The sequence below is a fragment of the Carya illinoinensis genome, chromosome 9 (genome assembly GCF_018687715.1).
Source record: "Carya illinoinensis cultivar Pawnee chromosome 9, C.illinoinensisPawnee_v1, whole genome shotgun sequence".
NCBI classification, from domain to species: domain Eukaryota; kingdom Viridiplantae; phylum Streptophyta; class Magnoliopsida; order Fagales; family Juglandaceae; genus Carya; species Carya illinoinensis.
Window position 1 is genome coordinate 39,613,635 of NC_056760.1, and position 21,860 is coordinate 39,635,494.

Here is a 21,860-nt window from a genome sequence, read left to right on the forward strand (position 1 = left end):
GAAGAAGGCGTGGAGTAAGACAGATGTCCATAAAAAATGATATGGAAAAAGCTTTCGATTACATGGAATGACCTTTTTGTCCTTGCTATTTTCCAAAACCTTGGGTTTAGTCAAAAGTGAATTTATTGGATACAAGAGTGTCTAACTATTGTTACTTCCTCTATTCTTATCAATGGGACCCCAAAAGGTTTCTTTAAACCTTCAAGGGGTCTAAGACAAGGAGATCCTCTCTTCCTCTTTCTTTTCGTAATGGGAACTGAGGTCCTTTCTAGATTAATTCATAGAAAAGAAATGAACAAAGAAATTTAGGGAACCAAACTCTCAAATAGATGTCCAGCACTGTCACATTTGCTATTTGCTAATGATCTAATTCTTTTTAGGTCTTCTTCAACATGTATTGCCTAGGCTTTTACATATTGTCTTGAGATTTATAAAACATGGTCTGGTCAGTGTGTCAACACAAAAAAATCTTTCATTCATTTTAGTAGAAACACCTATCCCACAGTCAAAATTGAAATCAAGGAAACTCTAGGTTTAAGTGTTGCTAATTGTAACCTTAAATACCTAGGGTTATCTATGCATAATGGGAGAAGAAAGCAAATCTTTTTTTCTGATGTTATTAAAAAGGTCCACAATAATTTACAAAGTTGGAAGTCAAAGACTCTTTCACAAGCAAGTAGAACTACACTCATAAGGGCAATTGCAAATTCCATCCCAGCCTATGTCATCTCTACCATTCTTATTCCCTCAACCATCACAAAACATTGGGTTATTCTCTGTGTAAATTCTGGTGGGGCTTCAATTCTTATAACAATCATAAATACACTCCAAAAGCTTGGGATAAGGTTTGCACTCCAAAATCTATGGTAGGTCTGGGCTTAAAGAAGCTTACTCTTTTTAACTCTGCTCTAATCACTAAGCTGGCTTGGTCCTTTATTACTGATAAAAAACATCTCTGGAAACAAATCTTCACACAAAAATACCTCAAAGATTCATCCTTTCTTGAGGTTAATCCTATGAGCTCAGACTCTTGGATTTGGAAAGGTCTTTTGAAGCAAAGACAGTTTCTCAAAATAAGTTTCTGTTTTTAAATAAACAATGACACAAAAGCAAGAGTTTGGACAAACCCTTGGGTACCAACACTTCTTGGTTTTAAACCGACACCAAACCAACGATGCACATAAATGGATCAAAACATAATTATCTCAGAACTCACCTTAGAACAACCGAGAAGATGGAACCAATTGCTTTTAAATGCCCTATTTGATGTCAACTCTACAGTTGAAATCTAAAAAATCCCTCTCTCAAATTACAATTTTCACACTCTTGAGGAAAAAAATTAAATGGATGCACCATTCTTTAGGAAAGTTTTCAGCAAAATCAACCTATGCTGCTCTTGTAAACTCACAAATAAGTCAATAGACTCAAACTGTTTCTTTGGAGGGTTACTCATAATATCCTTCCTAAAACAAAAAAAAAAAAAAAAAATTGGAGAAAGTTATCAACTTAGGCAGTGACCAAATCCTTTGTCCCTTGTGTAATGAAGATGTTGAAAGCCTAGAACATTTTTTTCTCAATTGCATATACACCAAAATCCTTTGGAGAAGCTCACCATGGCCCTTGGACATAACATCTATTGCAATCCAATCCATCAAAGATTGGATATCAATCATCATCAATCCCTCGCATGGTTTAAATTTCTCAATGGAAGAGCACCACAATTTTCAAATATTTGCTACACTTGCAATGGACAATCTATGGTACTTTAAAAACAAGGTAGTGCATGATCAATAAAGTCTTCCAAACTAGCAGTTTGTCTCAAATCTTCACAAATCCTATCATGAGCATACAAAAGCATGGAAAGAAAAATCAAAAGCTTCAGAAAATGGTAACCTAGAGGGTTCCATCTTTTAGCTTTTGATGTGGCGGTGAGAAAAGAGGGTATCACTATTGCAGCAATAAGTAGATCAGAAGATGGAAGGGTAGTAATGGTGAAAACTGACTTCATACAAAGCACTAATCCTAACATTGGGGAGGTAGTTGCTACTTTTATAATCATACAAGAAGCAGTTAGACTAAGTTTGAAGAAAATAATAGTGCAAGGTGACTAAAATCTAGTCTTTCAAGCAATAAATAGAAAAAATCAAGGCACAGACTGGACCATGGAAAACATTATCAGAGATATTAAGCATCTGTTTGACAACTTCAAAGATGGAAAAGTTGTAAAAATATATCGAGATAAAAATCGATGTGTACACAACTTGGCGTAATGGGCAGCTTCAATGCTGGCCTATGGAAATCGATCCCTCTTAACTTTGTTCCTCAGTGCATATTAGATTTTCATAATGGTAAAGATCCACCGTAGAACAATACTTTCCTGTAAATAAGGAGCTAGAACTCATGTATTTAGTTTAGATATGTATAAAAGTTTGTAGCTTGATTAAAAATTAAAAAAAAAAAAGAAGAAGAAAAATGTTTAAGACAATAAATACATACAAATTAAATTTGTAGATCATGAGATTGTTGACCATGTCATCATTACAATAACCAAAAATATAAAGCGACAACTTGTTAGCAACTTTTATATAATTAAGTTATATATGTTAATAGAAGTGAAATTATTTAAGTTATAATGTTTTATTAGGATTTAGGAATCGGAAGAGAAAATTTTTAATAAAAAGATTATAAAATTAAAATATTGTTTGAATATAATTCTTTAATATTATTTTTATTTTGATATTTGAAAAAGAAGTATTATTTTTATGTTTTATTTGGAGGTTTGGAAAAGTTGTAATGATTAAATGAAAAACTTGAAAATTTAAAATTGAATGTGTTTTGTTTTTTAGTGATGTTTAGAAAAGAAATATTTGATAATACTGCAGAACAATTGTATTTCCAAAAGGACTTGTAGAATATCTTAGAATATCTGTAAATAATAATGAAATGGTTTATGAATAATAGTGAAAAGATTTGAGTTAATGTGTTTTATTGGATTTTGAGAAATGAAAAAGAAAAAAACTAAATAAAAATACTATAAATTTAAAAAAATTGTTTAAATATAATTTTTAAATATATATATGTTTTTAATTTGAAAATGTTGTATTGTTTTTATATTTGGAAAAGTTGTAATGATTAGATAATAATTAGATAAAAAAAAGTTAAAGATGTGAAATTGAAAAATATTTTGTGTGAGTGATATTTGGGAATGAAGTACACTACAAGAAACAGAGTCTATTTTGGCTATCAGAATAGCTGAGTTGCGATTAATTGTCACTTAGCTCAGTGAATAACAGAAATAAATAAGGAGAGATAGGATCCCCTTACCTCAAGCCTTGAGTTGGGTGCACTGGTCCTTTAGTTTCTCCATTCACCAGAATTGAAAATGACACAGTCTTTACGCACAACATAATCAACTAAATCCATATAGCCTCAAACCCCATTCTTCTCATCACCAATTGAAGAAAGCCACATTCCATATGGTCATAAGCATTGCTCATATTCAGCTTCAAGGACATAAAACCTTGCCTTCCACCTCTCTTTAGCCTTATGAAATGTACTAAACTCATATGCCACCAACATATTATCTGAGATAAGTCTTCCTAGGACAAAAGCAGCTTGCGAGGGTGAGATTACAGTTGGTAAAATGCATTTTAGCCTATTGGCAAGCACCTTAGAAATCAACTTATACATTACATTGCATAGACTGATAGTCCTATAGTCTGCCACATTCTTAGGTTGTTTCTTCTTAGGAATCAAGGTGATAAATGTATGGTTTATTTTATTTGGGAGTTGGCCACTATTCAAAACCTACAAAACAGCCTCTGTGACATCCTTACCCACCACAAACCAATACTTTTGGAAAAATATTCGTGACAAATCATTAGGCCTAGGTGCTTTTGTAGGATTCATTTGCTTTAGATCGGCCAAACATACTTCATCAGCAATAAAGTTTTCAAGAAATTTTCATTCATTTCTGAATCAACCTTTCATGCTAATCCATCCAAAAATTCCATATTTCCAACCTGCTTAGAGGATTTGAATAGAGGATTGAAATAATTAAGAATAACTCTATCCCTACCCTCATTCACTTGCCAGTGACCATCTGTATCCTTCACCCCTTTAACATATTTTTTTTTTCCTTCTTTGAGAAGGTTTATGGTGAAAGAACCTTGAGTTTGTATCACCCTCTTTCAACCACAATGCCTTTGACCCTTGCCTCCACATTATCTCATCTCTTTCCAACCATTTTTGCACTTCTACCCTTGCTTCTTTTTGTTCCACTCTTCTGGTATGATTAGAATCTAGACTAGTGATTGTTTTAAGCTGAGCTCTGGCCTTCTCTAACTCCTTTCTTACATGGCCAAAATTGTTTTTGTTCCATACAGTTAGTTTCTCACCACATGTCTGAATCTTCTTCATAATTGTGCTCATTTCATATAGACCTGATATCCTCTTCCATGCATTCTCAACTACTTGTTGACACTCCTTAGAATTCACCCACATTGGCTCAAATATGAATAGTCTTTGGCATTTTCTTTGATAGTTCTCAGCATATAAGTTTAGTATAATTGGCATATGATTAGAAATGTAGTCAAACCATGCCTCATCTTTGCCTGAACATAAGAAGAGCACCACTTAAAATATTCTAGGAACCTATCAATCCTTTCACTAATACAATTCCTTGCCTCTCTTTTGTTACACCATATGAATTGATTCCCACTCTAACCAATATCTTTAAGAGCACAATCATCAAAGACAACCCTAAAATCACCCATCTGCATTTTTGTTCTCAGGAACGCTCCACGTTTCTGATTAGTATTTAGAATTTTGTCCCTAAACAATTGACAAGCATTCTTTTGGGGCACTAACAAAGATCTCAACAAAGTCCACATTTCATTTCTTTTAGCTATCTTAGGATTACCATAAACCCCTGTGATATACCAAGGTTCTACATTTTTGCCCTCTTCTTCTATTATAGCATGTATATGTGATCTTGAATAACTAAGAACAGACAGTATTTAAAGGTGACACAAGTAGAACAAGTTTTTTGCTGACGTGGCAAAGTGATATTTCGAGCTCTGGTAGGGTTTTATAGATTTGTGAAACATGGCTGCCACTGGGGCCCTTTAGGGTAACCCGACATCACCTATGAGATCATGGTTTCTGTGGACATGGTCTTGCAAACACCCCTCCACTTCCTAAGGTGGATATACCTCTGAGGCGCCCTAAAACCATTGATGGGGAAATCTGTTTGATGTTTTCATCAAAAGAAATTCAGAAATCTGCCAAGCCATTTGTGTTTTCTTTCGTGATGAAGTTCCTTCATCAACGGCCCAGTTTGGATGTGATCAGAGATTTTATTCACACTTGATGTGGTTTGGAGTCTCAACAGTGGTGTCTAGCATGCACAAACCACATAATGTTTTCCTTCGATTCTCAAAGGAGAATGATTTTCTTAAGGTCTTTTCTCGGGAATCCTGTGATATTGAAGGAGTGCAATATCGTATCTTTCATTGGATGATGAAATTTGTGGAGGGTAAGTAACCTTCACGGGTGCTGGTCTGGGTTGTCCTTCCTAGTTTGCCACCAAATTTCTATCATGAATCTTTTCTTAGGAATCTGTTGATTCCAATTGGACATTTTATTCAACGTGATAATAATACACGTTGTGCTACGAGAACTGATGGAGCTCGGGTCTATGTTGAGATGGATGAGGCTAAGGAGCCTTTGCATGGGTTTTGGATTGGCTCTGCCAAACAGCCTAGCAGCAGGTTTTAGGAAATTAAGTATGAGACATTGCCTACTTTTTGTGTTTCTCGCCACATGCACAATAAGCAAATGTGGAAATGCAATTTGTTAAGGATGAAAGGTGATGTTGCCAAAGATGAGGGTGAAAATGAGGGTTTGAAGTGGGAAAAAAAATGACAGGGAAACCTAATGTCATGGTAACTGAGAATGTGCCTATGATTGAATAAGGGCAAGGAATACAAGATGATATGTAGGAAGAGGCGAATAATCAAGAGAGTGTTGATGTCGTTACTATACAAGAAAGGAACATGGAAAAGGATGGGTTGATTATTATTGAGGAAGTGGTTGATGAGGAGGAGATAATTGGTGCTATTGTGCATCATGAAGAGGTGGACTCTAGCACTATTAGGGAGGAAGACCAAGTTCCTGATATTGTGGAACTTGGTGATGCTCTGCTTGTTGCTCCCTGCAAGGTTGTTGAAATAGAGGAGAGGGTGGACATTGTAGGTTTAGTTGTTCTGCCTGATTCTCTAATTGAGGAGGTTGCATAACATGGTGCATTTGCTCTGGATGAGCTTGTGAGTTTTGTTCGGGCAGATGAAAATTTTCAAATATCTTTTTCTGATGGAGAGGGGTTTGAGGAAGAGTCACACATTCTAAAAGAAAATGAAATCTTATCGAACCTTGAGGAAAATAGCTTGAATTATGGTAAAGAGGTGAGACCTAAATTGAGGAGCTCTTTCCGAGCCAAAAGTAGGCCTGAATGTTTGAATTTATGATACGTCTCATTCTATATTGGAATATTAGAGGTCTTGGTACCTCAAGGAAGAGATTGGTGAAGTTAGTGAAGATGAAGAAACCTTGTGTTATTGCTTTAGTTAAGTCGTTTGGAGATGTTCAACAATTACGAAGGCTACAACATAATCTTTCTTTTGCAGGCAGTGTGTCAAATAGGGAGGAAGGTGGGAAGTTATGGGTTTTGTGGAATAAAGAGGTTAAGATTTTTATGATGTATTCTTGTAATCAAAGTATTAATTTGGTTATGGAGGTAAATGGTCATTAGAGATGAATATCCATTATTTATGCAATGTGCAAGTATGGGGAGAACTCTTTGGGAGGTTCTTCAACATTTGAATGTCGAAAATTTCCCGTGGATGGTACTTGGCAATTTTAACATCATATAGAATAATGTTGAACGAATTGGAGGGAGGCCTCATCCTCGCATTGCTATGGAGGAATTTAATTCTTTCATAAATTGTGCAGGTTTATCATAATTGACTTTTGTTGGGAATCATATGAACTGGTGTAACGGACATAATGGTAGCACAAGGAGTTGGTCTTGATTGGATAGGGCATTGGTTAACTCGGCTTGGTTGTTGGATTTTTTGTTGGGATTTGGGCTTAACCTTCCTCGATTGAGTTCAGATCATGCTCCTATGTAGGTGCTCTTGAAACCTAAGGATAGTAAGTATGGTTTTAGTCCTTTTAGGTTCCAACAAATGTGGACTAGCCATCACCTTTTTACGAGCTGTGTTACAGATGTGTGGAAAGCAAATCAAATTGTTGTATGGATGATGGAACTTACTATAAAGCTAAAACGTTTGAGAGGGGTCCTTCGTAGTTGGAATAGAGAAGTTTTTGGGTGGACTGCCAATCACATTCAGGTTTTAGAGGAGAGAATTACAATGCTGGAAGAGCAATTGTAAGGGGTTTTCGAAAGATTTGGAGTTGGATTAATTAGCTACCAAGGTAGAACTGTCTACTTGGGCTAGTAAGGAGGAAACTCTTTTGGCTCAACAAGCGAAACAAACTTGGCTTGGGAAGGGGGAAGCTGATTCCACATTCTTTCGGATTATGGCTACAAAAAATTCCAAAATGATAAGAGAGATGAGGATTAATGAGGATATTATTTTGAATACTCCCGAGGAAGTTCATTTGGGGGCAGTTGAATATTTTAAAGAATTTTTGGCTTCTAATCATCAACCTTTACAATCTGATTTAGCTCCCTAGGTGGAACAAGTGGTACATAACGAAGATACTTTGGTCATTTTAGAGCTTCCTTCAATCCAAGAAGTAAAAGGTGTTGTGTTCTCTATTCCTAGTGATTGTGGTTCGGGACCAGACATATTTGGATTTGGGTTTCAAAAGTGTCAAAAGCTTTATTTTTTGTTTCTTTTCTGCATACAAACATCACTACAGCAAACTTAGGTTCCCAAATACATGCAGTTATAAACATAGCACATCACTATATATGTTCGATGACGAAGAAAAAAAGTGGGAGACGATGGCCACAAGTAAGAGATCTTGAATTGATAAAGGAAGAGTGATAAGAGGCTAGGGTTTTGGAGAGAGAGAGAGAGAGAGAGAGAGAGAGAGAGAGAGAGAGAGAAGACAACGATGACGTTGAAGTCACAAGTGAGAGATGACGGGCCGATGGCTAGTGTTTCGGCACTAGGCAAAGGAAAGCTAGGGTTTCGGCACTCGATAAAGGAAGCTAGGAAGAGAGAGATAGAGAGAGTGAGAGCTAGGAGAGAGACGACCGCGGGGGGGGGGATTTAAACCTAGCATAAGACACAGAAGGGCTATCATTTTGACTCTAAGTTGTTTTTAAATAAGATTGATTACCAGCCAATACCCGGACTGGATAGGACTAGGTTTTGCAATATGAGTTCCATCCCAGGTTTGATCCGGGCTAGGCCGGGAAGAAACTTGGCCCAAATGAATAGTTCTACAAACGGTTTTTAATTTCAAATTTTTAACCTTTTCACTTAATCATTACAATTTTTCCAAATTTTCTAAGAAAACAATAAAAATAATTCAACTTTTTTAAATCACTAAACAAAAATTATATTCTAATAATATTTTAATTTTAAAACATTTTTATTCAACTCTGTCTCTCTTATTTTTCAAAATCTTATAAAACATATTAAATCAAACAATTTCACTAATATTCACAAATTTTTCATCTTATCTCATTTTATTTATTTAGAGAGGACCTTAATGTTGTCCATATAGAATTTTTTAGTAGTGTAAACTCAAATCAGGATTTAATATTATTTTTATCATTTTTTATATTTACTGATCTAATTTAGTTAGACAATTAAAGGATCTGTACCAAAAAAAAAAAAAAAAAGGAAGTAGAGCTTGTCATTATCACAGATATTAATCTGAGTTGGTATTTTTGTAATTGGTACTATAGTTAGTTAGTTAGTTACTTTAGTTACTGTAGTTAACTACTTAGTTACTACTCTTAGTTACTTTACCTACTTTACTTTTATTTCAGTTTCTGTATAAATACAGAACATGTACCTTGTAAGTTCTGGATCAGACAATAAGAGATCAAAAAGTTTTCTTCTCAGTCTTTCTAGGATTTGTTCATTCTACCTCATGGTATCAGAGTGAATACCTTAGGGTTTCACTTCTGCAAAGCCGATTTTGTTTTCTGTCCACTGCGAATGGCTTTAATGGCCTTGGTATTCTTGAATGTTGATGATTCACATCCTTTCCATTTACAAAATTGTGATTAGCCTGAATCCATGCTTTTGTCCAAGGTGCTCATAGGAGACAATTATCGTAGCTAGTGTAGATCGATGGAGATGGCTTTGAAGGCTAAGAATAAAAATAGGTTTCAGAAATGGAGCTACTGTTCAACCAATTGACGCAGATCCATTGTATGCTGTGTGGGATCGATGTAATAGCATGGTGCTCTCTTGGATTCTAAACTCTGTATCAAAAGAAATTGGAGAGACGATCATCTATGCAAAAACAATATAGAAGATGTTGAAGGATTTGCAAGATCAGTTCTGCCAAGGTAATGGGCCAAAAATCTTCCAATTGCAAAAAGAACTTTCTTCTCTAACTCAAGATCAGAACTCAGTGAGTATATACTATCAAAAATTCAAATTTTGTGGGATGAGTTGTTGAATTATAATCAATTACCTAATTGCACGTGTGGAGCACATGGAAACTGTACTTGTGGTACTATACACATGTTTTTGGAGTATCAACAGCGTCAAAACATTATAATGTGAGTTTAAATGAGGAGTTCTCACATATTAGAGGGCAAATTCTATTGATGGAACCATTGCCACCAATTACTAAGGTTTTTTCTTTAGTAATTCAAGAGTAGAAATAGAGAGAAGTTGGGTCTATAGTTAGATATGGAGTGGAAATAGCAGTCTTTATGAATAAAAAGATTGATAATGCAAGATCAAATCTTGGAAAGCAACAATACAAGAAAGTTTTATGTACTCACTGTAGTATGACTAGCCATACGGTGGATAATTGTTATAAACTGCTTGGGTACCCTCCAAACTTCAAACAAAGGAGAAGAGTTTCATCAGCAAATCAAAGAATGGCTTAACATGCGACCCTTTGATCAAAATTATGTGTCTTTCTCTCCAAAAGAATATCAGCTGCTACTTGCATTACTTTGCTCACAACCATTTGATCAAAACACCATTCATCAAGCAGTCAGTGTTTCCTCTAGCCAAAATGCACCTATTCTTTCAGGTAAAGCTAATAATACATTAGCATGCGTTTCAAGTTTTTTAGCTTTCTCATCAAATAAAATTGAATTTTCAAAATTTTTCAGCTTTCTCATCAAATAAAATTGAATTTCCATGTTATATTTATAACAATTGGATCAAAGATACATGTGCCACAAATCACATTATACATTCAGTCAAGCTTTTTACTACAATTACTCGAATCCTAAACACATTTGTTAAATGGAGAAAATGTCGCAGTCACTCATCTTGGGACTTTACAATTATCTAATAACTTAGTATTGAAAGATGTGTTACGTGTACCAAGTTTTTCATATAATCTTCTTTTAGTTATAATTCCAATATTTTACCAAAGTGTCAATTTTGTATCTGATTTGGGTTTTAGGATATGCGATAATAGGTTAGGTCATCCGTTATCATCCAGACTACTTGTTCTTGCTAAATCCATTCTAAACATTGTTTCTCAAAATAAAATTGTATATGATAATCATTGTATTGTATGTCCTTTGGCAAAACAAACACGCCTATCTTTTCCAATTCATTCATATAAATCTACTTCTTTTCATTTGATTCATTGTAATATATGGGGTCCCTTTTCAATTTCTACTCATGATGTTTTTAAATTTTTTCTAACCATTGTTGATAATCACTTGGGTGTATCTAAGGAAATCCAAATCTGAAGTAAAATCTATTTTTATAATTTTTTACAATCTAATCCTTACACAATTTAAAACAAAAATACAATGTGTAAGGGTTGACAATGATTTAGAATTCAAGATGAAGGATTTTTACTCTTCTAAAGGGATAATTCATCAAACTTCTTGTGTTGAAATTCCTCAACAAAAGTCAATTGTTGAGAGAAAGTTTCAACACCTTCTTAATGTAGCAAGAGCCTTAAGATTTCAATCTAATATTCTTTTGAAATTATAGGGTGAGAGTGTTTTAACAGCAACTTACATAATCAATCTTATTCCTTCACACATTCTAAGTGATTAATTTGAATTGGTATTTTTGTAATTGGTAGTATAGTTAGTTAGTTACTTTAGTTACTATGATTAACTACTCAGTTACTACCCTTAGTTAGTTACTTTTCCTACTTTACTTTTATTTCCTTTCCTGTATAAACATATAACACGTATCTTGTAAGTTTCAATTCGGATAATAAGATATCAGAAAGTTTTCTTCCCGGTCTTACCAAGATTTGTTCATACAGGAAGTGTTCACACGTATCGTTAATGTGAATTTAATTGAGCATTGCTTTTGAGAATGGCTAGTAATATTTTTTATGGTTTTGATTTTTGATGTCAATAAGTAAAATTTCCATCCCCGCTTTGCAAATGTCCCGTGGGATTACAATTAGAATGGTGTTAAGGACAAGAGCTTGTGCACAATGTGTGCCGTGTTGATATGTCACGATTCAACCAGTAGTCAAATGTTTGATTACTGATCTAAAGATATTAACATGGCATGTCTAGTCAATGCTAGATGTTTGACTATTTAATAAGTGATATAACATTGCCACGTCAGCCCTAACAAAATTATGAACGTGACAAACTTTAAGACAAAATTACCTTTGCTAAGTAATCTTATTGAACACTAATTCAATTAACTATTCAACATTTTTTTTTAAAGCTCATTGGTGCGGGTTTGTGTAACTCATCATCACACACTACACATTATATATATTCTAAAATTTTATTTTATTTCTATTAAACTAATTGAGTTATTCTACTTATCATCCATATATTACATATTTATTAAGAAAAAAAGTAAGGGTGAAATTGGTCTAGTCCGTGGGGTGATGGACGGTCCATCATTTTTCTTGAACCGGACCAAACCAAACATCCAGTCGGTCCGTTTGGTCTGGTCTGCTATCGATCCGGTCGATCTGTTTGGTCCAATGTAATTATTTTTTTCTTCTTTTTTATCCCAAATAAATTAATAAAAAAAATTATTTAAATTATTAAATTAAAATTAAGTGAATTATTAATGTAGATTATGTAACTAACTTATTAAAAAATATTTTATATGGTCAATGATAATAAATTAAATGAAAATTACATCATTAACTTATATTATTACGATATAAAAATAATATATTAAATTATTAAATGGTGAGTTGGTGATAGGTTAGTTAATTGATATCATATATTATTAATTAAAATTAACATTAATAATATTGCTTTATATTTACTTACAAGTTACAACTTCGGTATAAAGAATTTATCTAATAACTTTAATTAGATCATAGTTGTAGATGTTAGTAATTACTAATTAGTTAATAGTGAATTGATAATATATATTAGTTAATTAATAGAATATTAATTTGTATTCACATATTGAAAATTTTATATTTTTAATGTACTAATAGTTTAGATAAAAATTACATAATTAATTATACAATTACTATAAAAAATAATATATTTAAAAATTTTTAAAAATATATTTTCTTATTCGGTCAGTGCGGTCTGGTTTGGGAAAACCCCACTCCCGGATGGGACCGAAAATCGAAAATCCACAGAATCTTGGACCGAGACTGACCAATCCCATGGTTGGTCGGGTCAGGACCAAAATGGTCGGTTTCTTCTGTTCGGACCGATCGATCTTCACCCTAAGGGAAAAAGAAAAAAAATTTAAAAAATATAATGTGCAGTGCGTGGGGTGTTAGGAAATATTATTCTATTGAGATTAGTTGAGTTGAGTTGAGTTGTGAATAATAGTATATTATGAAAAGTAATTTCTATACAACCGTGAAGTGTGTAAAGGCCGCATAATTGTTTTGAAAAAGAATGAGGTTCACTATTAAAAAATTAATTTTTTTTATATGGATACTATGTTTAATTTATTCTTTTTCAAAGTGATTATACGGCGGTTGTATAATTCACGGTTGTAAATATTTTTGCCCTTTTGGTGAATTCTATTTAAATAAATTAAATTTTTCTAAATTGAGAAGAGTTTAGTTTTTTTAAATAGAAATATAAAAGATAATTTAGGATAAATTTAACAATTAAAAAAGTGGTGTTCAAGTTATGCAATTATTTTGGATTTCGTTTTAAGTTCAACCCGAAGCCGTAACGATGTTACTGGCCCTTGAAACCTCCAGCGAAGATACAATCTCATTGCCACATGATCTCGCCACGTAACAGAGAAGGACCAGTGCCTCCTCGGGCCTTCTCTTAATGAAAGGCAAGAGTTGCACGGTCTCCCTTACTCACTACTCAGCGTCAGTATTAATTTGGTGTGGACATACGACATGCGCTAATTAGATCCCTTCGGTAGGGATGCGGACGTGGCGGGCGGACGCTGGACGCGTCGGCGGAGCCTTGACCACTGCCATTAAGGTCTTCTTTTTATACCTTCTTTATAAATGAACTAGTGGCCGCATGCCATCACGCTTCTAATCACGCATGCCATCATGACAATGATCATGATGGTGTTGAATTTTTTGTGCTCTTAGGAGTAATGGATATTTCGGTATATAATTTAAAAGAAAGATGAATTAACCTTGCAGTACTCACTATTCGGTTGCTCTCTAATACCCTTTAATTCCCCGCTAAAAAAATGACTGAATTTGTTTATTCATGCTCGAGAGGCTTGGTAAGAGTACTGCATATACCCATGAGACCTTTGGTGCCTACAGGACCATTCAAGGACTTTGGGATGGCGAGGTGTGAGCAGACATTGGGTTTCTTCTGGTATTGGCGTTTTCATTGAAGTACTCGATTAGAGGATAAAAATTTTGAGTTTAAGATTGAATATTAAAATATTAAATTTTAAAATTATTATTGTTTTAAAATTTAAAAAGATTAAAAAAAATAAATTATTTATTATATTTTATATGAAAATTTAAAAAAATTATAATGATGACATAAAAATTTTAAATTTAAGATAAAAAATTTTTATTACCAAACCATACTAATTGTAATAAACAGTTTACCAAACCATCCACTCTTGCATGAAAAAGTCTACAAATTTGGACCATTTGGTCAACTAATTTGAAAGATCATGTATCCTCACATGATGTCTTTAGGACTTAGGTAGAAATAATCCTCCACTGTAGATAAATTTCTTCACAAAAAAATTAAAAAACAAATTAAAAAGAAAAAGAAAAAGAAAAAGTCTCGTCCGCTCTCTCCCTCCGTCTCTGCATTCCACTAATTGCAGCATGGAAATGGCACACGAAATTCGGTTCTTCGAGTTGAACACGGGAGTTAAGATGCCTTCTTTGGGGCTGGGGACGGCGCAGATCGACCCCAGCCTCCTCGGCGAAGCCTTGGCTACTGCCATCAAGGTTTTCTTTGTTTCCTTCTTTATCTGTCGCCAATTTTTTTTGTTTTCAAGTTTTTATGGATGTGTTGAGTAATTTTTGTGGTGTTAAAAGTAGTAATGAATAGCTTAATTAGCTCTCTAGCTACAGGCCAACATGTTTACTTGTGCTGCAGGTTGGATACCGCCATATTGATTGCGCTCAATTCTATCGCAATGAAAAGGAGGTATTTTCTGAAAACTTGGTGTCACTCGCCTTGAGCCTTTAGTATCGTCTCACCACGACCAAATTCTAAGCTATAGAATTGCTTTAGGTAACCGATACACTTGATGCTTTAGATCTTCCTACAGCATGAGTCGCATATTAGTCAACCAATTTGATTCGAGCTTGTGGACTATCTTTCATAGATGGAATTTACTTATAGATTCGAATACCCTAGGCATTTTTTTGGGGATTTCTAATTGGGACTATGAACGATGACATGGAAGGACGCCTTCATGAGTATTCCCAGTAAGTTGTCCTAGTGCGCATGCTGGGGTATGGGGCTAAGTGCTGACACATCCATTTTCTCTTTTCTTAATTATTTTCTAATACGCACGAAATAATTAGTGATGATGTTCTAAGTCTTGTTTTATTGCTAATTGAAATTGCTTAAGCTTTTGCAATAATTGTACGGATCTGATTTCTACTACTCATTTATTGTAGATTGGTTTCATTCTGAAGAAACTATTTGAAGATGGTGTGGTGAAGCGTGAGAATTTGTGGATTACCTCTAAACTCTGGTTTGTTTCATAGAGTATAGAGCTTCCATTTAAGATGATAATGCTTTGTTCCTTATATGAGTTACTAACAAGGTCTTTGATCTTATCTAGTACGTTTCTACATCTAAATTGAGATAATCCACAGGAACACTGATCATGCACCTGAAGATGTTTCAGAGGCTTTGGATACTACTTTGCGAAACTTGCAACTTGATTATCTTGACTTGTACCTTGTACGTGTCACTGATTAAAGCTTATGAGCAATTTGGATGTCTACAAACTTGGACCTTGGTACACTAGTTTTTGCGTTGATACACCCTGCAGTCTTTTAACTTGTAGAAAGGCTTCCTAGAACTGCCTAACGAAGGTGAAATAGAAGAGGGTATTTTTTTTCTAAAATATAAAAATAAAACAATTCCACGCATAGTTATGACCAAGTCATGGAATGACTTAAGTCTCTCTATTTTGCCACTATTCTTCTCAGAAAATTTCAGTTTGAGATCTTACTATTGACATAATTTTCTTCTCGATGATGCGGTATTGAGGACATTATTTAACTGTTACTAAATGAGGCTGCTCAACTTTTTAAGATCCATTGGCCAATCCGGATGAAGAAGGGGTCAATAGGCCTTAAACCAGAAAACCTCATTCAACCAGATATACCTAGCACGTGGAAAGCAATGGAGGCACTCTATGTTTCTGGAAAGGTTCGAGCTATTGGTGTCAGCAATTTCTCTTCAAAGAAGCTTGGGGATCTGTTGGAGGTAGCACGGGTGCCTCCTGCTGTTAACCAAGTGGAGTGCCACCCCTCATGGCAGCAGCCAGGATTGCATGCATTTTGTAAATCCAAGGGAGTTCACTTATCTGTGAGTATGCAAATTTTGAAATGCTTTTATTTGTGCGGACACACGCATATTCAGTATTTTAAGATGGTTTATATATTTATGAGGAGGCAAATCTTATATGAAAATTTTTTATTTCTATAATTGAAGGTTTTAAGATTGTTAAAAATGGTAACACTGATGTTTTTTTATATTGGGATATTCGCCATTGGGTTCTCCTGGCAGCACGTCGCTTAAGAGTGACGTTCTTAAGAATCCAATTCTAGGTATGGTTGCAGAGAAACTAGGCAAAACTCCTGCACAAGTAGCCCTTCGTTGGGGCCTGCAAATGGGTCATAGTGTGCTTCCAAAGAGTACACATGAAGAAAGGATTAAGGACAACTTTGATATCTTCAACTGGTCTATACCTGAAGTCTTGCTCGCCAAATTGTCCGAAATTGAGCAGGCAAGTATTCAGTTAGACATTGTCTTTCTAAATTATACTTCAGGACTTACTGCACCATTTTTTTTATGGCCAATTCTATAGCTTTTACCTACCAGCACATACAGTCGCTATTTCCTGCTAATATGTTATCAAGTGAATTGGAGTAAAACAAAGAAAAGTGAATTGATCCTTTAAGTTTTGTTGTGATCGTACGCTTAGGCGTTGCTCTTGTATAAATCCCATATACTTGGACTCTTGTGTACTCTTTTGATCAATAAAAACTTGTTTACCGAAAAAAAAGAAAAAAAAGTTTTGTTGCGATCGTGTCATTATAATATGCTAATTCCCTCTATGATGCTTTTACTGGGTCTATGATGGATTGTGTATGAGGTCTAATGAATATGGTATAATGAAGATTCTGTTTCCGATGTTTATTGTGCAGGCAAGATTGACAACGGGGAACTTCTCCTTTGTCCATGAGACTTTTGGTCCGTACAGGACTGTTGAGGAATTATGGGATGGCGAAATATGAGCAGCGAGATAATTGCTGGTTCATTAGGAAAAGAGGGCAAAGTTAAATTTGAGTTGTCATGTTATGTGTTATGTGTTCTGTTTTTTTATTTTTATTTTTTTCTTTTGATATTTCGAGGGATTTAAAATTGCCACTCTCATATGACCACTCTTCGAATTTGTATCTTAAAGCTTGACTTCCATTTGGTAATGATGCTATTTAGGTACCGTTTGGCCACTGGGATAAGATACGAAATTCTTATCCCAATTTTCCATCTCAGCTAAAACCATATTACCAAACGGTAAAATCGAATACAACTCAAGCTAAAATTTTAAACTCATGAAACTATAGCCGAATTGATTTGCGTCTGACAGGAACACCGAGCAGTCCAAACGGTACTGTCCTTCCATTTTTCTCGGCTACTCGTTGCATTTATTCCCAGTTACACCAAAAAGCTCATCTGCAAACCATGGTTTTATCCCCAACAACGACGAAATTCCTCAGCAAAAAATGGGGGAATCCCCAAGTGAGAATGATTTCCTCAACATTGCTTGGTCATGACGCAACCCTTGACAATTTCCAAGCTATACGCATGGGATGGAGGTTGAACGTGAGGAAAAACTGAGACCATCGACTGGTTGAAGGTGGGCTTACCGAAATCATAGATTTTCTTATGTAATTTTCATGTGATTCGGTTTTTACAAAATATGCCCAAATTCATACGGATACTCACTTTCATTGTTCGGAAATCGTGAGGCCGTGCGAATATTTGCTCTTTCTGCCCAAAATTGGTGAATCACTCACCTTGATTGGTCGGAAATCGTGAGGTCGTGTGAATAAACGTGTAGAAATGCAGAGTTGCATAAACCTTCTCCTCCAGCTAGAGCGGAATCTCTCCGTAAAGGCTGTTTCGATTAGCCTTGAGGGTGAGTGATCTGACATCTATGCACACAGTAGCCACGCGTGGTTTCTCTATACGATTTGGTGCGGATTTTCTTTGTTGTAAAATCCCAAATGGTGTATAAAAGCCATCGCCCCAAGTTGAGGAGAAAAACTGCCATAAACTCCATCAACAAACTCCTTGGTGCGCACAAACCTTCCTGTCGTCGCCGTCAGTTCTGGACCACCACAGGTCCTAGGACAAGGTCCTACCAGGTAACCTTCTTGGCCCCTATTACTTGAGGTAATTTTGAATTTTTGGTGAAATTTGGTTGGCTAAATAATTGATTATGTGTTGGATTAATAATCTACATTGATGATTTTTCACATAATTATATGATGTCTTTCTTGAATCTCCTCTTCTTTCTTCTCTATCTGTCTCTATCTCTGTCTCTCTCTCACACAATTATGTGATCATTGTCATAACGTGTTTGATAGAATCTGAACTCTTCTTGCTTTTCTGAATCCTTCACTTGCCTTTCCTTGCCAACCTGGAGGTCTAGTTCTTGTTGGACTTCCCTTAGAGCCTCCCGATTGTTAAGAAGTAGAGAGAGAGCCCATGTCAAGGTCACAACTGTTGTATCTATGCCCGCTAAGATAAGGTTCTACAAAAGTGGTAAAATTAGAGATAAATTGGAATATCCCTTTCAGGTCATAGTCAAGTGGGCGAGTATCGAGTATTAGGAAGTGCATGTGTACATATATGGAGCTTGAGATCATGGACTTGGATTTCTAAACTTGTATAGTCACAGATTGCTACTTGTAATATACAAAACTAACAACATGTTGAAACATTGAAGAGAGAGGAGAAATCACACTATCAAGTGCTAAAGAAATTACCAATCCTACCAATGTTACTTTATTCTCGTAGGGTCCTTTTCTATATATGATACTGCCAGAGTATGAGCAAGTTATAACCTTGAACTAATCCTAGGAGAAAATAATAATTAATGAGAAAATAGAGAATTTTGCCCTGAAATTGAAGATATCACTAGTGGTGGCACTAATTCGTTGATGAGGATCCAACTCAATCCAACTCCAGTTGGCGATTAATTTAGAAACAACCTTGTGTGATGGAGAATCTTAATAGGTACTATCCTATGTTGGTCCTTTGTGCAACCACTTCGGTTGACTAACATATCTAGGTCCATCCAGTTAATTTGAATCATTGCCAATCCAATGCTCTTAAAGGCTAAGCGTAATGCCCAACCAATAGTCAAGGCTTAGGCTATAGATCACCTCCCTTGGTGAAGAGTAAGAGCGATGTAAAAATCCTATCCTCAAGTGTCTCTCGAGTATGTTGCATTTAGGCTGTGGAGAGATGGGCATCAATCAGTCTCTATAATTTGTTCCAATCTATAAAGATATTTGGAGCTGAAAATGCAGAATACTTGGAACAATTCCTATGATCCTGATTTTGCTGCAAAGAGAGTGTTTATATTTTGTTTCAAGGGAGAACTATCATGCAAAAGTCAACATATAAAGCTACTTAACCTACTTCTGATGGCAATATTGCTGCAAGATAAAGTTGTCTAAATTCCTCCTCTGTTTATGGAATCCGTTAACCTATTTTTTGGTAATTTATGGAAAATATACTGCTATGCTATCTTCTCCAGAGAGAGAGAGAGAGAGAGAGAGAGAGAGGCAGGACATGTGCGGGCCTTGAATGGTAGAGTGTGCACAATTTGGATATATAGATATATATATATATATATATATGAGACTTATTTCATGATCACTTATATTTCTTCCACTCTAATCTCAAAAATGGAACAAAGATATTGAGAATTGATTGGGGGAGGCTGCCTGATACAAAAGAGAAACCGAGATAACAGTTTGCGTACATTGTTCTCTTTGTTGGAAACCATTTCGATCTGATTGATGGCTGATTCTATTGATGAACAGTGGGTAGCAATAGCAAATGCCTTTCTCGTCTTTATGTACTATTATTCCCCACAAGACTAGTTGTTCAGTCACTGAACAAAAGCAACATATGTTCTTCTATTTGACACCACCTACTCCCCTTATTTTTCTTTCTTTTGTATCTTTGTATCAAATCAACCGTCTCCATAAATTCCCATTGTCCCGAAATTGAAGATTTTGGGCCTTAGAAAAGATTGTATTTCATATGACATGCATTTGGTGTTTGAGGAGGAAGAATCATTTTCAAGTTTGGCTCTTTGATTTAGAGCCAATTTTTGTTGTAGATGTTTTGTAAAATCAAAATTTTACTGATGGGAACCAAAAACTGGTAAGAGAACAGATGTCAGTTTAATTCATAATGTGTTTAATTTATTTTTTCCTAACTTATTACATGGTTTTATGTTGTGTAGCCTTACTAGTGCTCATCATCTACGTCATCATCTCGACTGGTAACATTTTTTCATTTATTATTTATGTATAATGGTGTTTCTTTGTATTAAAATAATAGGAATCGTCTTGAGATGCCTACGTAGCCAACTATAAATGATTGGAATTTTTAATTTTTTTTAGTGAGAAACTCATTCAAGCATTTTAAGACTAATGGATGCCCTCAATATGAAGAGTTATATGCTATCTTTGGGTGTTCTGTTGCGATGGGAACACTCCATCGGGCATCGACTGAGCCGGCCCCAACTAGTGAGGAGAAGGACCTACTTGATGAGGAGCTGCGAAACTAAGGACGACCATCCCAAGATGATGAAGGGGGCCCATCACCACCTTCTCCCATGTACGGATCCACGCAATCAAGATGACCATTATCGGCCGCATACAGTAGTGGATCTCATCAACGCCAAAGGGTTGGGCCTTCCCATTCAGTTGCCATTAATAAACAAATGAGCAGGACCTTGGAGGCAATTGAGAAAATTTTTAAGGTGAGGCGAATGGCTGCTGAGGAGTGGAGGGCCTCGAAGCACAATAGAGACAACATCATGGAGACTGATGGTGTTGTGTCTCGCAATAACCTTACGCGCTACTTTCAGTTGCTTGACGAATTTGAACCTCGCCTGCCTTTTGATCAATGGAACAAGGCCTTTAGTAAATTAACCGGTGATGAGGCATTGCAGAGATCATTCGTTGCGATCTCTGCAGAGTGTAGAGCAAAGTGGGCCTGGAGTTTATAGCTGGGTGTTCTTGTTGATGACTGTTTTAATAGATCTCTCAAGGTTTAATTTATTTGCACGTGTTTAGTTGACCACCTTTATCGCAGACATTTATGTACTAAAAAAAGAGTTATCATTTCGTTATATATGTTTATTCAAACAATGACGGCTTGCTATTGCTACTTTGATGAGTTTTTTTTTATAAAATTTACGCTATTAAGTACATGGAAATATTTTGCATAGATATCCCTATTACTTAAGTTGGAAAATTTTGTTAATGCACACGCACAATAATTCCTTTTAGAATGTCTGATGGTAACTTCCCGGACGATGATCATCCTTTGCTAGGAGATGGAGATGCTGATACAATAGATGAGACGTACATAGTGTGGCTAATGTGGATGACAAATGAGAATGGTGGCCGTCGATACCCATTGCCCCAACACAATATTGGCCTTCGGGGGGATCAATATATCTAGGGTGTTTTGAATGGGAACCCTTGGAACTGCATTGAAATGTTTTGCATGGAAGTTACTGCATTCGAGTATATATACCATGTGTTGCGGGAAACAATGATAATAGGGCCTGCAGAGAGGACCGAGGTGGAGGAATCATTGGCCATCTTCTGCCTTATTGTTGGTCATGGACAAGGTCAGCATGTCGTTGCGGACCGCTTTCAACATTCAACTGAGACTATTAAGCGGCACGTAAAGACGGTTATGTGGGCACTGCATGAGTTAGGGAGAAGTGTGATTAGGCCTAAACACACAGTTGGGG

General features: G+C 35.5%; 1 protein-coding gene across 2 annotated transcripts in view; it reads left to right on the top strand.

Moving 5' to 3' along the window:
* The window catches only part of LOC122275207 (NADPH-dependent aldo-keto reductase, chloroplastic-like), a 61,856-nt gene extending 44,585 nt beyond the window's left edge, over window positions 1–17,271 (top strand). The window contains exons 1-7 of one of the 2 annotated variants that reach the window (XM_043084189.1): window positions 14,318–14,547; window positions 14,699–14,749; window positions 15,229–15,305; window positions 15,430–15,517; window positions 15,875–16,150; window positions 16,323–16,571; window positions 16,993–17,271. In XM_043084189.1, the coding sequence (XP_042940123.1) occupies window positions 14,422–14,547; window positions 14,699–14,749; window positions 15,229–15,305; window positions 15,430–15,517; window positions 15,875–16,150; window positions 16,323–16,571; window positions 16,993–17,082 (957 nt within the window). In that variant the 5' untranslated portion in view covers window positions 14,318–14,421 and the 3' untranslated portion in view covers window positions 17,083–17,271. Of the gene's footprint in view, window positions 1–14,317; window positions 14,548–14,698; window positions 14,750–15,228; window positions 15,306–15,429; window positions 15,518–15,874; window positions 16,151–16,322; window positions 16,572–16,992 lie in introns of those variants that run through there. The other variant, XM_043084182.1, reaches the window with a different exon arrangement.
* The last annotated feature ends 4,589 nt before the right edge of the window (window positions 17,272–21,860 follow it).